At 48.2% G+C, this 17,683-nt stretch overlaps 1 protein-coding gene across 1 annotated transcript in view; it reads left to right on the top strand.

Moving 5' to 3' along the window:
- ITPRIP (inositol 1,4,5-trisphosphate receptor interacting protein) overlaps nucleotides 1-17,377 on the top strand; it is a 102,954-nt gene extending 85,577 nt beyond the window's left edge. The window contains exon 3 of the mRNA XM_088479394.1: nucleotides 14,454-17,377. Within this exon, the coding sequence (XP_088335520.1) occupies nucleotides 14,461-16,098 (1,638 nt within the window). The 5' untranslated portion in view covers nucleotides 14,454-14,460 and the 3' untranslated portion in view covers nucleotides 16,099-17,377. The remainder of the gene's footprint in view (nucleotides 1-14,453) is intronic.
- Nucleotides 17,378-17,683: the final 306 nt, after the last annotated feature.

The raw sequence follows: 17,683 nt of genomic DNA, 5'->3' as shown, positions 1-17,683 counted from the left end.
CGTAACAAGTGTACAGTTCCTGCAAGTAGCAATACGTAACAAGTGTACATTTCCTGCAAGTAGCAATACATAACAAGTGTACAGTTCCTGCAAGTAGCAATACGTAACAAGTGTACAGTTCCTGCAAGTAGCAATACGTAACAAGTGTACAGTTCCTGCAAGTAGCAATACGTAACAAGTGTACATTTCCTGCAAGTAGCAATACATAACAAGAGTACAGTTCCTGCAAGTAGCAATCCGTAACAAGTGTACAGTTCCTGCAAGTAGCAATACGTAACAAGTGTACAGTTCCTGCAAGTAGCAATACGTAACAATTGTACAGTTCCTGCAAGTAGCAATATGTAGCGGGTGCAGAATAAGTATCAGCACAGTTCTTGTAAAAAGCAATAAGTAGCGAGTGCAGAGACAGTGTCAGAACAGTTGCTACAAGTAGCAATACGTAACTAGTGCACAGTTCCTGTAAAAAGTAATAAGTAGTGAGTGCACAGTAAGTAACAGCACAGTTCCCGTAAAAAACAATAAATAGTGAGTGCACAGTTCCTGTAATTAGCTAGGTGTAGCAGGTGCAGAATGAGTATAAGCTCAGTTTCAATGAAGTGTAAGCTCTTGTGACGGCACACATAAAATAGTTATAAGCATTGCAAGTATATACGGAGTCAGTGAAGTGCAAGCTCTTGTGGCAAACACATTACACAACTTTAGGCCTTGCAGGTGTACACAGAAAACACTGCGATACCAGCATGACACTAAGCAGACAATGCCTTTACCGTGGGTGGGACAGAATGGGTCGGCTAATTAGTAACACAGATAAGCTGCCTGTGACATGTAGCATGAATGAGAAGCAGACATCGCATCACTGTATAGATGTAATAAGCCTTAAACAATCTTCCTTAACTGACCAATAAACAGTTATAAATATCACAGGAGGCAACCGAGTGACCCCTATAGCCCTGGGACTTATGGCCCGCCATGCAACCAGTATATTCCCCAATCAGGAGACAGCCCAAAAAGGGGGGGGTAACGCATACGGCTACACCTGAGGATCACCCAACCACCACCCTGTGCTATGGTGGGGGGGGGGCGCAGGGGCAGGAGTTACGATAACAGCGAATGCAGAGTACAGCTCCGGGTGACGACTTCGGCCTCTCGCTAACTTCTGTCTTCTCACCGATACAGAGAGGAGGGGGCCCGCACTGAGGGCCTGATTCAGTAAGGGAGGCAGAGGAGAGAACGCACGGACCGGCCGCTGCGTGTATATGCTAATCAATGTATACGCAGCACGGCAACTTCAGCACAAGGATGCAGGCACCCAGCAATACATAATGACGCCCATCTCTCTGCTAAATGCTCAATCTGTACGCAGGATAGCGCAAACATCGGTAACATCGAGAACCATCGGAATCATGAGCACAATAGAGGGTGACCTGATGTCATGCAGGATTTTGGCCACTTCCTGCGTGCATCGCGTCATCTGGCTGCGTATGCCGCCGCAATGCCTTAATTATGCACGCCCCTATAACGGCGTCCCAACGCACAGGCACGCCTGCGGCCAACAACCCCCCCCGTCACCACCCACAAACTGCGCTTCCTGTCAATCAATATCGCAAGGGTCTGCGTACACACTGCGCGTAGTCTGCATACCCTTACCCGATCGCACTAGCTAGTTCGCTCACTCGCAGTGCAATGCATACGCATGCGCAGTGCGAAAACATGGGCTGAGTGCGTGCGTTCTCTACCTTGCGTCCCTTGCTGAATCAGGCGATGAGTCTGCACACGGACCCCTTCCTTTCTTAAAACACCCAGGCGCATTCCCGACCGGAAATAACGTACGCAACTGAATCAGAATTCCGTGGCCATTCTGAGTCTTAAATAGGAAGATAACGTGGCCGCTAACAGCAGAGCATTCTGTACATGTGCGTCCGTAGTAAGACCGTGTACGGACACTCGCACATATGCTGGGTAATGCCAATACACATAGCTTGCTGTCCTCTCATACAGCCTTATCTGTACATACATTACTAATGGAGAAGGGAGACGTTGTTTTAAACGTGTATTTTTTTGTAACATAATTATTATTTCTCATTAACACATTAATCGATTTCAGATTAAACTGTGACAATATCTCCCTTATATGTTTATTTATTTAGAAATATTTTTCCTATTTTTAATTTTTTATGTTTGTATTTATACATTTCTTTGCAATGGTATATACATGGTTTTATATAAAGAAAAAAAAACTGATACGCGCAGTCAATTTTCATACATAGGCCCATATTCAATTTGAGGCGAAAAGCTGGAATCCGCGGAAAAGTATCGCAGTATTCAATTTGAAAGACTTTCTGCCTAGGTGGAAAGTCAATGCAATGTAATAGGCGGAAAAAAGTGCAGAATTGTAACGTTGCGGGACCCCCCTGCAGCCTTCAGACAGACCCCAAAGGTAAACTGTGTCAAAAAGTTTTTAAAAAGACACTTAAGAACACCCCAAAAAATCACTTTGAATTTGGGGACGAAAAAAAAAACGTTGGGGGACAAAGTTAAAAACTAGCGAACTTGACTCTAGGGGGCTCCCCAAATATGCCCCAAGTGTTTTTTTCATTGCAAGGGCTTGTGGCAGGTGGATTTTTCACGATTTTTTAAACTTAATTTTAGCAACTTTTAAAATATGCCCCCCCCCATTTTCAAGTACCCCAAATTTGCTGGGATAAATTGTTTTCTGCAAAAAAAACCTTCCTGACTACTATTCTGCACCACGTATAGAAAAACGCTATTTAGCAGCTATTGAGCCCGTTTAAAAACACCAGATATCTTCAGCAAGCCAAATTGGGGGTAACCATAGCGAACCCCCATGTCAGAGCATCTTTTGGGGGGTGTCAGGCTGATTTCCCCAAATCTGACAGTACTTTCCGCTTGTTTAAGTTTCGCCGGGTCCCGTTTTCGCCTACTTTCAAATTGAATACGGGGATACGTGGGCACGCGCGCATCACTTTTCCGCCTGCAAAACACGCGATGTAGGCCAAAAGTCCGGGAGGCGAAAAAGTATCGCGAGTCCGCTCAAATTGAATACAGCTCTAAGCCGCAAAATCACCTTCTATGACATCGGGCGACTTCAGACTCATTAAAAAGAAAATGCAACCTATTAGCTTTGACCCTAAATTCTGTACTTTGTAAATTATATTATTTGTACAGATCAAATGCTGTAAAAGTTACTTTGTAGCGGTAGATTGTTAGATGTTGTTCAAAATTCTCTATCAGAGGTTCAAACATAGGGGCATAGTTATTAATGATTGGGTTCTAGACCCGATAATTATCATTCTTATCGCAGTTATTAGCAGTAATAAGAAATGAAAGATTGTCTGGATATATGAAGGGCCCCTGCAGGGACAGGGACTGTGACGGGAGCCGGTACCTGCGCCCTGCAGTGCGACCACTTCACTTCTCCTTCAGATACACGGGCTGCGCAAGTGGCAAGTATCATTTGCGCTCTGTTGTCTATTGGCTACAAGGGTTAATGCCATCTGGTGATTGCAGCGATCTCCGCTGCGGATACATTCGGGGGATATTTCATATTTGCGGGTACACTCTGAAACGGGCGTTTTCAAGGGATATCCTGCAAATAGTAATTTATAAATCTGTTCCATAGACTGAAATGCTGCAGTATTCAGAAATAATACATTTCCATAGCAGAGCGTTTTTATTGACCGCCGTAGACACTTGCCGTTGATATAAAATCTGCGCTGATGGGACAAGCTCTGTCCTACTCACAGGGGGAGGGTCATTTATCCGCAAGGTTCCGCCGGTCTCACTCTTATCTGTGACGGAAGCCTCGCTCACCTTTTCTCACACCCTACAGAACCGCAAGTAAAGACAACAGTGTGCGCAGCTGCACATCGCATGAGAATCCGACTTCTAAGCGTGAAGTGAAAAGTGCCTGTGTGACAGCAGCAGTAGAGGGGAACTTCCATTATAGCAACCGCGCAGTGCAGTACAGCACAGTACAGAGAATATCTGGCCATTCCCATCGGCCCCTGTCCCAGTGGAGCTTACAATCTATATTCCCCACCACACACTTGGGTCAGTTTTGCCCAAAGCCAGTTAACCCGCCAGTATGTATTTAGATCCCTTACAGGTGATATAAGGGGTCTATTTACTAAGCTGTGTTAGGAGGTAAAGTGAACGGTGATAAAGTACCAGCCAATCAGCTCCTAACTGTCAACTCACAGGCTGTGTTTGAAAAATGACAGTTGGGAGCTGATTGGCTGGCACCTTATCACTTTCTTATCACTTTTCACTCTGTCTCCTAACACAGCTTAGTAACTAGACCCCATAGTTACATATACTCACATTGTGTGCTGCTTAGAACGCAGTGGGTGTAATAATGGAGACTGTAGTCCCTGACGGCTGGGCATGGAGCTCCTGCCTGTACCCAGTGCTGCAGGAGGCTATGGGAGGTCATGGGCTGACAGGGGTGTGACGAGCCGGCCTTTCCAGCTCCGAATACGGCTGAACATGATGTTTGTGTCTGGGTGGAGGTGCCGGAGCCCCACCCTGATAATTGCTCTGTATTGGGGAGAATTCATGAATTTGGGATTAGTCTTCCTGTACAGAGGCGAGCAGAGGTAAGATCAGACATATGGGGACGGAGAGCAGGTACAGAACTCTCTGCACAGCAACTCCCGGGGGCAGATGTACTAAGCTCTGGGAAGTGATACATTGGAGAGTGATAAACTACCAACCAATCAACTGTCATTTTTCAAACACAACCTGTAACATGACAGTTACAGTAGGAGCTGAATGGCTGGTAGTTTATCACTGCCAAAGCTTAGTACATACCCCCCGGGGTCTGTCACTGAAGGTTTATGTATCTTCTATCCCCATCATTCTGTGTAAATTTCATGTATGAATTTTGTATCACATTTGGGCGTATACTATTTTGTGTACATGACATTTTGCACATCAATGGGGTAATTTAGATGGGGGCATAGTAAACACGTCACTTAAAATGTACCACAACGTGCACGCGCACAACCTGTGCCAGTGTCTTCAGCTGGACGAGAGGCGTTCGAGTGGCACATGTAGTACAGTAACCGCACGCTAACCGCACGCCGCTGAGATTCTGAAACGCGTGTTTGGTTGGCATGTTTGTGCGCCTATACAAAGCAGGCGCAAGTTTTACTCCTGCAATAAAATACTAACGCGCACCTGGATTACGCCGTAGCTAGACATGAGATGCGCATAAGCGCGAATGTAGCTGTAAATATGGCCGGACATATGTAACACACATCAGCGCAGATTTGCACGGAGCGATGTTTGCAAACCTACGTCCGACTATAAAATCCCTCCCTGTCTCAGGTTCAGCTGTTTTCTTGTTTAGAGCACAATTAGCTCACACGTGTAATGCTATTAACGTCATTTCAAATGAATGGAAAGAGGAATTGATAAGTTGACTTATATTTGGGTAACATCGATACCAGCTCCGCGACTAACCTGTTAAAAATTTAAATATTCCTATAAAAATAAATAAGTGCATGATATTGTCCCTTTAAATATATAATTCAATAAATGGAGACACATTCAAGTGGCCTCCTTACCTGTCTCTATGTGGGGTAGGAGAGGTTCCGTTATATTGGGTCCAGGAGCTGGCAATCTACCTCGGCTACGGTTATCTTATAGTGCCTGCAAGAGCTTGCAATCTAAGCAGCACTTTCCGTAGCTTTTGCAGCCTGTAGCTGAGCAGGTTGTGACTCGGACCTGCGGAGGTGACACACTGCGGATCAGGCTCCTGTTTAATTCAGTATGTTTAGCAGACCTAATTACCGTGCAGATAAGGGAACATGTAACACTGTATACAGTATATAGTATATATAACGTTGTTATGCTCCCTCAGGAAATCAGACACTGCCTTTAGTGTACATTCAGCACTTAGTATTACATGCCTACTCAGATGGTGATATAAATATATATTACTATTCCACCTAAAATTGCCTTTTCTTACGTTGAACCTGCAGGATGTTAGTTACCTGGGTTCCACCCCCATCCAGCAGGTCCTCCAACATCTGCCCGGGTGCGGCCTGTATGATAAAAGCCCCCCTGCGCACCTGTATGATAAAAGCCCCCCCCCCCCTGCGCATGAGCTGCAGAGGTGTCCAACGTGCACCTTTGCTCAGATCTCATCAAATAGCCCCGTCTGACGCGCTATGGACTTACCATACTATGCCAATTATTTTGGAACAAACGGAATGGGATTGAAATGCCGGAGGCTGTTTAGCCGCCAGTTCAAATCCCGACAGAGGCTGCCCAACAGGATCAAGATCCCGACAGAGGCAGATAAGTACCCTAACCTCCCCTGTCTCCCCCCCCTAACCCTAACCTCCCCCCCTAGTGCCTAACCCTAACCTACCCCCAGGGGGACTAACCCTAACACCCCCCTTACAGCTTCCAAAACCTAGCCCTCCCTGGGGGTGCCTAACCCTAACCTCCCCCCCTAGTGCCTAACCCTAACCTACCCCAGGGGGACTAACCCTAACCTCCCCTGTCTCCCCCACTAACCCTAACCTTCCCTTAGTGGTGCCTAACCCTAACCTACCCCCCTAGTGCCTAACCCTAACCTACCCCCAGAGGAACTAACCCTAACCTCCCCCCTAGTGCCTAACCCTAACCTACCCCCAGGGGGACTAACCCTAACACCCCCCTTACCGCTTCCTAAACCTAGCCCTCCCTGGGGGTGCCTAACCCTAACCTTCCCTTAGTGGTGCCTAACCCTAACCTACAACCCTAGTGCCTAACCCTAACCTACCCCCCTAGTGCCTAACCCTAACCTACCCCCAGAGGAACTAACCCTAACCTCCCCCCCTAGTGCCTAACCCTAACCTACCCCCAGGGGGACTAACCCTAACACCCCCCTTACCGCTTCCTAAACCTAGCCCTCCCTGGGGGTGCCTAACCCTAACCTTCCCTTAGTGGTGCCTAACCCTAACCTCCCCCCCTAGTGCCTAACCCTAACCTACCCCCAGGGGAACTAACCCTAACCTCCCCCCTAGTGCCTAACCCTAACCTACCACCAGGGGAACTAACCCTAACCTCCCCCCCTAGTGCCTAACCCTAACCTACCCCCAGGGGGACTAACCCTAACACCCCCCTTACCGCTTCCTAAACCTAGCCCTCCCTGGGGGTGCCTAACCCTAACCTCTCCCTGGAGGTCCCTAACCCTCCCCGCTAGGGGTGCCTAACCCTAGCCGCAATTGGTATGTGGCAGCCCGACATCAGCAGAGATCCCGGCAGCGGAAGCCCGACAGCGCTGGAAATCCCGATCGTGGATAGGTAAGTATTGTCTAACCTAACCCCCCTAACACTCCTTAGGGGTGCCTAACCCTAACCTACCCCCCAAGTGCCTAACCCTAACCTCCCTCTAGTGCCTAACCCTCCCTCCCCCTAGCCTAACCCTCTCAGGGGGGTGCCTAACCCTAAGTCCCCCCCCGGAGCCCTAAACCTAACCCTCCCCCCCCGCGGCTGTCCGCTCGCGGCGCCCGGCATCACTACGATCGGGATGCCGGGCGCCAGTCTCCCGGCGTCGGGGAAATGCCGGGCGTCTACATCTAGACGCCCGGAATTTCACCCTTGCCGGGATATGACAGTCGGGGAGCCGGCTGCCGGCATTCAGGCAGTCGGCTTCCCGATTGCATACCCCCTAGCCTCTCCCCCCCAAACCCTAACCCTGCTACACTCCCTAATCCTTACTCTCTCCCCCCCCCCCTGCAGCTAACGCTAAGGGCGCCCTGGACTTACTTTCGTTCGTGATGTCGTCTTCGGTGTTCCGGCGTTGGGATTATGATAGGCGTCGGTATTTCGACACCTATCATGACTACCTAGCCGGCATTCCGCTGTCGGGATTATATCCGGCGGCCAAAACATGACTACATCCCGCGACAAACGTGTCCCTGGTGCACGGACGGTGAGTGTACCCGAGGTGGAACGTCTAACTCATCTTTTAGAGCGCTGAATTCTGGTTATCTGCAGTTTTCTTGTGTATAGTTCATTTTGTGTGACTGTGGTTAGCGCAGGTGGGGGTCAGGTGGGACCCTGGACCCCAGGTCAGTAACGCTCTATAAAGGCCAAAGAGCAGACGACTGTGGCGCAGTATTATTACTCTGCACTAGGGGTGAGCGGGTTCGGATTTCTGAAATCCGAACCCCCCCGAGCCCCCCCGATCCGAGTCCGATCCGAGTCAAGCTCGACTTTTCCCGCCTGACTCGGATCTGAAATCGAGGCAAAACGTCATCATCCCGCCTTCCGAGTCTCGCGGGTTTTGGATCCTATATAAGGTACCCGCGTCGGCGCCATTTTCTCACTCGGCTGTGGACAGTGAAGAGGGAGGGTGGGAGTTAGGGCTGGCTGGGCTGTGTAGTGTAGTGTAGTGTAGTGCTGCTGTTGTCCACTACTTCAAAGTCCATAGGGGCTGGCTGTGTTGTGCTGTGCTGCTGTCCATAGGGGCTGTGTCCACTCCAAAGTCCTGTGCAGTGTCCCAGTCCTAAAGGGGTGCTATAGTGTTGTCCAGGGGGTGCTCTGTCCATCAGGGGTGCTCCCTCCAAGTGCTAAAAAAATAATATATTTTCTGTGTTTGTGAATTGTGTGCGCAGTAGCCGCACGTGCATCAACAAAGTAGTGCCAAGCGTGCGCCTGTGTCATAAGTAAAGGGCCGGCTGGCTTGACCGTTAAAGGGTGCTGTAACCCCCAAAGTACACTCCAGTCCAAACTAAAAAAAAAATTATTTTCTGTGTTTGTGAATTGTGTGCGCAGTAGCCGCACGTGCATCAACAAAGTAGTGCCAAGCGTGCGCCTGTGTCATAAGTAAAGGGCCGGCTGGCTTGACCGTTAAAGGGTGCTGTAACCCCCAAAGTACACTCCAGTTCAAACCAAAAAAATAATATTTTTTGTGTGTTTGTGAATTGTGTGCGCAGTAGCCGCACGTGCATCAACAAAGTAGTGCCAAGCGTGCGCCTGTGTCATAAGTAAAGGGCCGGCTGGCTTGACCGTTAAAGGGTGCTGTAACCCCCAAAGTACACTCCAGTCCAAACCAAAAAAAAAATTATTTTCTGTGTTTGTGAATTGTGTGCGCAGTAGCCGCACATGCATCAACAAAGTAGTGCCAAGCGTGCGCCTGTGTCATAAGTAAAGGGCCGGCTGGCTTGACCGTTAAAGGGTGCTGTAACCCCCAAAGTACACTCCAGTCCAAACCAAAAAAATATATATTTTCTGTGTTTGTGAATTGTGTGCGCAGTAGCCGCACGTGCATCAACAAAGTAGTGCCAAGCGTGCGCCTGTGTCATAAGTAAAGGGCCGGCTGGCTTGACCGTTAAAGGGTGCTGTTACCCCCAAAGTACACTCCAGTCCAAACCAAAAAAAAAATTATTTTCTGTGTTTGTGAATTGTGTGCGCAGTAGCCGCACGTGCATCAACAAAGGAGCAGCGCCAAGCGTGCGCCTGTGTCCCATAAGTAAAGAGCCGGCTGGCTCATTTCTTAAAGGCTGGTGTAACCCACAAAGGCCCTCATTCAGAGCCGTACGCTCTGAGCAGAGCGCACGCTCTGAATGAGGGCCTTCCTCCATGAAAATGGAGCGTCCTTCTGGACGCTCGTATAGCTGTGGGTCACCCCTCACAGGCTATACGAGCGTGCATTTTGATGGCCGCGATGGTCGAATTTTCTGAAAAGCGACAGGGGCGTGCAGGAGACGCTTTGGGTGGGCCAAAAAATTTCAGGCCACTTTCGCCATTCAGCGACTGCGTGCCGAAGACTGGAGCGCCAGCAAACACTCTTGAACCTGCCCCGCCATCACCTGAAGCAAGAGGTTGTGACGCGGTGGAACTCAACCCTCTATATGCTTCAGAGGATGGAGGAGCAGCAAAAGGCCATTCAAGCCTATACATCCACCTATGACATAGGCAAAGGAGGGGGTATGCACCTGACTCAAGCGCAGTGGAGAATGATTTCCGTGTTGTGCAAGGTTCTCCAGCCCTTCGAACTTGCCACACGTGAAGTCAGTTCAGACACTGCCAGCTTGAGTCAGGTCATTCCCCTCATCAGGCTTTTGCAGAAGCAGCTGGAGAAAGTGAAGGAGGAGCTAAGACGGAGCGATTCCGCTCGGCACCGTGCTCGATCCTAGGTTTAAAGCCTATGTGGTGTCTCTCTTTCCGGCCGACACAAGCCTGCAGAGGTGCAAAGACCTGCTGGTGAACACACTGTCAGCTGAAGCGTAACGTGACACGTCAACAGCTCCTTCTTCATTTTCTCCCGCAACTGGGGCTGCCAGGAAAAAACTTAGGTATCCTAAGCAACCCGCTGGTGGTGATGCAGGGCAGGCAGGACCAAGTTTGGACATCTGGTCCGGACTGAAGGACCTGGCAACAATTTCTGACATGTCTACTGTCACTGCATATGATACTGTCACCATTGACAGAATAGTGGAGGATTACATCGGTGACAGCATCCAAGTAGGCATGTCAGACAGTCCATACCTGTACTGGCAGGAAAAAGAGGCAATTTGAAGGCCCCTGTACAAACTGGCTCTATTTTACCTGAGTTGCCCCCCCTCCAGTGTGTACTCCGAAAGAGTGTTTAGTGCAGCCGGGAACCTTGTCAGCGAAAGGTGTAGGAGGTTGCTTCCACAGAATGTGGAGAAGATGATGTTCATCAAAATGAATTATCAGCTCTTCCAGGGAGACCAGCCTCCAGAACGTACAGAGGGACCTGTGGTGGTGGATTCAAGTGGGGACGAGTTAATACTTTGTGAGGATGAGGATGTACACACTGAAGAGGGTGAGGAATCGGTGGATGAGGAGGATGAGGATGACATCTTGCCTCCGTAGAGCCAGTTTGTGCAGGGACACATTAATTGCCAGCTTGTTTTGTGGGGGCCCAAACGAACCAATCATTTCAGCCACAGTTGTGTGGCAGACCCTGGCGCTGAAATGATTGATTTGTTAAAGTGTGCATGTCCTGTTTATACAACATAAGGGTGGGTGGGAGGGCCCAAGGACAATTCCATCTTGCACCTCTTTTTTTTCTTTGCATTATGTACAGTTTGGGGCCTAGTTTTTCAATGCCATCCTGTCTGTCACTGCAGTGTCACGCCTAGATGGGTCACGTGTTTGTGCCGCCCACTCGTGTTGCTTAGCATAGTCATCCAGCTACCTCGGTGCAACCTTTTGGACATAAAAACACTATTGTGAGGTGTGAGGTATTCAGAATAGACTGGAAATGAGTGGAAATTAAGGTTATTGAGGTTAATAATAGCATAGGAGCAGAAAAACCTACAAATTCTGTGATTTTAGCTGTTTTTATGCTTTTTTTCAAAAAAATACAGATCCAAAACACAAAACCCAGAACCCAAAACACGGAAGGGTGGTTTTGGCAAAACCAATCCAGATCCAAAACACGAAGAAAGATCCAGATCCAAAACCAAAACACAAAACACGAAAAGTGGCCGGTGCACACCCCTACTCTGCACTAATGTTTACCTTATGGAACTCCACCCAAAATAAAAGTTCAGATTTGGGTGGAGTTGTCTTCTATTGTTACTGTGTGCTGTGACGCGCTAGTGGCAATTAATGTGTATTATGCCAGTAGTAGAGACTTTACTACATTAGGTTATAAAGTGTTACCACCTTGCGTCAAATAAAATGTTTATACATTTTTCCATTATCTTTGAAGAACGCATCTGTCATCAGTGAGCGGGATGAATTTCAGAAAGATACAGAGGGCCTGATTCAGACCCGCTTGCGAGCGCAAAGCGCTGACAAGCGGGTCGATGGTGGCCCAGTGCGCATGTGCACGACGGAGCTGGCTCCGTCGTGCGCATGCGCGAGACCCGGATAGCGACGGGCTTGCGGCAACGAGACCCTACCGCAAGGGTCTCATCGCAAGCCTGATGGTCGCAATGGTCTTGACCATCGCGACCATCATCATGGCCGCTCGCATAAGCTGTGGGTGGTAACCCACAGCTATGCGAGCGGCCAAGAGGCCGCAACAATAAAAAAAAAAAAACGCCCTGACTCAGAGCGGGCGCTCGTTCAGAGCGTCCGGCTCTGAATCAGGCCCAGAATTCAAATTTCTCAGCAACAAATGGTTGCAGTAGTGGCTAGCATTGCTGTCTCACAGCCCTCAGGCCATGAGTTCAGTTCCTCACCAAGGCTCTATCTGTGTGGAGTTTGTATGTTTTTCACCATGATTGCATGGGTTTCCTCCTGGTGCTCATGTTTCCTCCCACACCCAGAAAACATACTGAGAATAGGTTAAATAGCCGCCAAAAAACTAAACAAAAATAACCCTAGTGTGCCAGTGTGGCAGGGAATATAGGCCCTCATTCAGAGCCGCTCGTTAGCGGCAGTACGCTCGTTCCGAGCGATGTTTGCACATCTGCGCATGCGTACGGTTTTTAGTACGCATGCGCGAACCAGTCAGTGCGGCCGAAAATCATTTGTACGCAATATAGCGAGTGCCTGCTATTTTGAGTGACAGAATGAGGCGTATGTGGGTGGTAACAGGGGAAGGAGCTTGAAAATGGGGAGTGGAGATCCGAACGCAGGCGTGCTTAAAGGTCAAAACGGGCGTTTTATGGGTGTGCATATTTAAAACAGCAGCGTCATTGACCACGTCACTGGGTTATTTTATAGCCAGAACTGCTCGCAAATTTGTGGTAGCAAACACCAACCACAAGAATAGCGAGCAGTTCATACGCTGGTCGATGTACTCGATTAATCTAATAAATAGCGGACATGACGTATGGTGCGAGCGGCCAGGGGGCGTTTTTAACAAATAAACGAGCGTATGTTTTGCTCGCTCGTTCAGACTTAGAGGTGTGAACAGACTGCAATGTGCGAACGGATCATTTGAATAGCCACCCCTTGTTTTTGAACGAACGACCGCAAATAGCGAACGGCTCTGAATGAGGGCCATAGATTGTAAGCTCCACTTCTGCAGGGACTGCTGTGAATGACGTAGATATGCTCTGTATAGCACTGCGTAATATGTGTGCGATATAGAGATGAGTGATGATAAATCATAATAAATAACAAATCAAAACTGAATCTGGCAGTAGATTCGCCCGCCCAGGACCAGGTTTAGGGCAGGGGAAGTCGAGTATTTGCCCCAAGCTCCCTACTTTCTCAGGACATTCTCTGGTTGCCCTGTATGTTCCATATTATGCACTTTATTACGTCTGTTTTTCATCAATTTACTTGTGGGTGTTTTTAGCAACATGTTTTTTTTCCTTTTGTTGAAGAGTTTTTGATTCTAAAGTCAACTACAGGATCTAATTAGAATTTTTATAATTTTTTCAATCCCATTTTGGTCGGCGGGATCCGGTCAATAGATCTACAGTAAAAAGGTCGACAATCTCCAGATAGACACCAGGGGGTATATTTACTAAAGTAAGAGTTTTTAGAAGTGGAGATACTGCCCATAACAACCAATCAGATTTTAGCTATTATCTTATAGAAGGTGCTAGATAAATGTTAAGTAGAATCTGGTTGGTTGCTATGGGCAACATCTCCACTTCTAAAAACTCTCACTTTAGTAAATATACCCCCAGATGTTAGACAGTCAATAGACTGACAGGGACAAAAGGTCGACAGGGACAAAATGTCGACACACTAAAGGTCAACATGTAAGAAGGTCGACATGTACAAATGGTCAACGTGGTCAAAAGGTTGACACAGAAATGGTCGACACATTTAGGCACTTACCCCAACGGTTAGGATTAGGTTCCAGGAGGGAGGATTAGGATTAGGCACTTACCGGAGGGTTAGGATTAGGTACTAGAAGGGACAGTTAGGGTCAGGCACCTACCCCGATGGTTAGGTTTAGGCACCAGGAGGAAGGGATAGGGTGAAGTTTAGTATGAATAGTACATTACAGTCATGTACCTAGAGCACAGCCAGGCAGCTATGTGTCCCCACCCTGTGTGATAGATCCCTGCCAGGTGTAGCTTTGTCTAGTGAGAGAGGCCTCACCCATCCTGGAGCCAGACCAAGAAGCTGTTATTTAGTGTACGGCGAACACTTAGGAAACTCAGGGTGTAGCGCAGCTTCCTGGAGCTGTTGGGACAAGAGACAAGATTGACACTCTATTTCCAGAGAAACCTACTGTGTAACAGGTGCCATAGTCTCACCACCCTTCATAGATGAGGCAAACTAAAGGTACAGGCAGCTTTTGTGGAACTGCAAGTCCCAGCATACCTTGTCATACACATTTTAAGATTCAGTCCAGCATCCCCGTCTCTCCAGTAGAGCCTTATATGGTGCAAGTACTGTACCCCACACATGTGTAGCAAGGTTGGCCCACGTGTAGCGCATGTAGCTTTCCTCCTGGGTACTTGGTGCCCGGATTATTACAGTTCTCATTGTATCCGTGCCATGTTGTTAGTGATCACGTGAATAATCTTCTTCTCTTTTACATTCAGGATCACAATGCAAGCCGGGATCTTCAAGGTTTGCCTGGTGGTTGTGACGACCATCGTCAACCATCCGCTTCTCTTCCCAAATGATGATGCAACTCTTCCCGCCACCGATGACTTCATCATCCGAAAATTACGAGAGAGAGAGGAGAACCTGAAGGTCCAGCAGCTGGAACTCGAGCAACTTCTATCCCGCCAGGAGGCTGCACCGGAAAATGAGGCGAATACGGAGGACAAGGTGGAGTCAACGTGGGACTTGTGGAGCACAGTGTCCATGGTCATATTCCTGGTGATTGAGGTATGGAGGCAAGATTTCAAAGACAGCAACTCACACGAGGAGAACAAAGAAGAGGACGACCTGTTGTTCATTGGAAACTGTTGCCACGGCGTGTCACTTCCAAACAAGTCGATGCTGGCTATATTTCATGACCAGTACATCCGGGCAACAACCCACGATGCAGCCAGGACCAGGGAGTTTGTAGAGGGCTTTGCAGATGACTTGCTAGAGGCGTTGAGAAGTGTGTGCAACCGCGATGCCGACATGGAGGTCGAAGACAGCATCTGCATTGGGAGCATGTACGAAAGCTGGAGAGTGAACAAGCCATTGATATGTGATTTGCTTGTACCCTTTGCTCCTCCAGAACCATATCATTTCAAGTGCCAACCATGTGTGACGGACACCTCCATTGACCCAGATAAACAAAGCTATGGAACAATCCTCGTCTGTGGACCGGACGACAAATCATCAGGATGTGTCTGTGACAAGAAAAAACTTGGCGAAGATATGTTATGTCTTCTCCACAACCCAATCAACAAGAAAATGGAAAACAATGGTGTCAATTTATTGTGTTCTAAAGACAGCAACTACCTGGACACTGACCAGGTGATGAAATGGTTCCAAACAGCCGTGACAAAGGCGTGGAGCAGGATTTCCCACAAATATGAGTTTGATCTCACTTTCAGCAACTTGGACTCTCCTGGAGCTTTGAGAGTCAAATTCAAGTCTGGAAAAGTCATCAGCTTCAACATAACTCCGGTGGTCCAGTACGAAGACTCTGACTTATACTTCATTTCACATTTCCCACACGAGGTCCCCTCCACCAGCATTCATTGGACGTTATCCTTTGCAGTCTATGAGAGGAGGTTCCTCAAGGACTTTGCTAAGAACCTCCCAGACAATTCGTGCCACCTGGGCTGTCTACAGATAATGACCTTCCTCCACGCCAAGCAGTGTCACCTAACTGGGCCAAGTGGTCTTACCACTTATCACCTAAAAACCGTACTGCTTCACCTTCTTCTGAGTTGTCCTTGTACAGACTGGGGCAACGTCAGGCTAGAAGACAGGCTAAGAGACATGTTCAAGAGCCTGGAAAAATGTCTTCTAGAGAAGAAACTCCACCACTTTATGGTGGGGAACTCGAAACTGCCCGAGTCTGTGAAACTTCCTGAACACTTCCGCCTGGCGGAACCTCTCAACCTTTTCCGTTCCTTTGTCTTAAACAGAGACCTTTACCAGAAAACTTTATCCATGTTCTATGAGATGCTAAAGAATGCCACCGTCGTCATCAACGAATACAGCTTGCACCTACCGGCCGGGCCCATCAGCAAACACTCAAACTTACCTGTATCTGGGTGTACACAACCTGCGTAGTATTTTGTGTGAAGTTGAGTGATGAGTTTTACTTGTTGCCATCCTGGAATTCAATAACAGTTATGTTTTTGATTTTTTTAAAGCATTTGACATTATATAATTGAAGCCAATCCCACCAATCAGACCTAGGACAGCCATTGTCTACTGGTAGCTTTGAATCAATGTAACGAAATTGCATTATGCAGCCGTAGACCTATTGGGTATGTTATATGTTGCATTATAAACTGTATGAATACAGACAGCTGCTGTATATAACAAATACTCCTCCTTATAACCATGTGACACCTCTCTCCGCTAACAAGGGCTCCACCATTGGAATCTACAGATTTGGACAATACGTGTCTTACTGATGTACTCTTTATTTAAGTTTATTATTCATGTGATACCAGCAGCATAGATGTGCAATACTGTAACGCATTGTAATCTGCACCTCTGTCATATTAGTCTAGACTAGAGTCTATGGTTGGGCAATAAGCAACCCCCCAGCTGTTGTAGAACTAACCATCCCAGCATGCTCTCCCACAGATTTGTTATTTGGACATGCTAAAACTGTAGCAAGGCATGCTGGGATTTGTAGTTCAACAACAGCTGGAGGGGCGCTTATTGCCCACCCCTGGAAGCCTCTAGACCAGGGGTGGGGTACCATTTTTCTGCTGAGGGCCGTGTTGATATATACATTATTCGCGGGCCGGGTGCAGGCCACGCCCCCTCCGTGTGACGTCATGCAGGGGTGGGGTCACAATTGCTGGTGATTACAGCAATGCCCGGAGCATCCGGGTAGCTATAAGGGCAGCGGTGTGACTGTCCAAAGCGTCCTAAGGAAGTTCCAGGCGGCACTGCTGCATAGCTTCTGGCTGCTGGGTACCATACTAGGCACCCTGATAGCCAGATGAGGCTAGCAGAAAAAAGCTCCAAGGGCCGGACCAAATGATTCCAAGGGCATTATACGGCCCCCGAGCCTGAGGTTCCCCATCCCTGCCCTAGACCATGTAATGCTTACTGGCTGCCGGAGGTCATTAGTATTCTTGGCGCCATGTTGGCAGATAATAAGTATAGCCTCTCAGGTACAGAGTATGGTGTATGATGTTGTTGCCCTCTATGCCGGATTTCCAGGGTATTAACAGGTTTTACAGATGTTTGCCCCTAAAGATAATAAAAAAAAGAAATTCAACAGCAATCCCCCCATTCTGTACATAGGACTCAATTCTTCAGTCTCTGGCCACAAATGGCCTAAACTGCTGCCCAGTGTGAGTACCGGGCAGGGGGATCAACGCTAACCAGCCCCCCCCCCCCCCTCCTCCCGAGCCCAGCGGCTGATTCACTGGTCCACGGAAGTGCATTCGGTACAGGGCCGTACACACTGCCGCTAGTGGTGATCTGCGCTCATCCTGCGCTGACATGACCAGCGTGCACAATATTTTGTTTTATTTTGATCGTGGTTGTTTACAGACCACACACCGTGCCACCACGTTCTGTTATGCCATTCGCCCAATACTGACTAATTGCGCAGGACGTGTGGACATCGTTATTCTCTGGGTTTGTGTAAAACACCCCAATTAAAATGTGCTTCCTCAATAAGCCATCT

This window comes from Taudactylus pleione, unplaced genomic scaffold (genome assembly GCF_031769625.1).
Source record: "Taudactylus pleione unplaced genomic scaffold, aTauple2 ptg000231l, whole genome shotgun sequence".
NCBI classification, from domain to species: Eukaryota; Metazoa; Chordata; class Amphibia; order Anura; family Myobatrachidae; genus Taudactylus; species Taudactylus pleione.
Note: the sequence above shows the minus strand (reverse complement) of the source record. Positions and strands in the feature narration are given on the sequence as shown.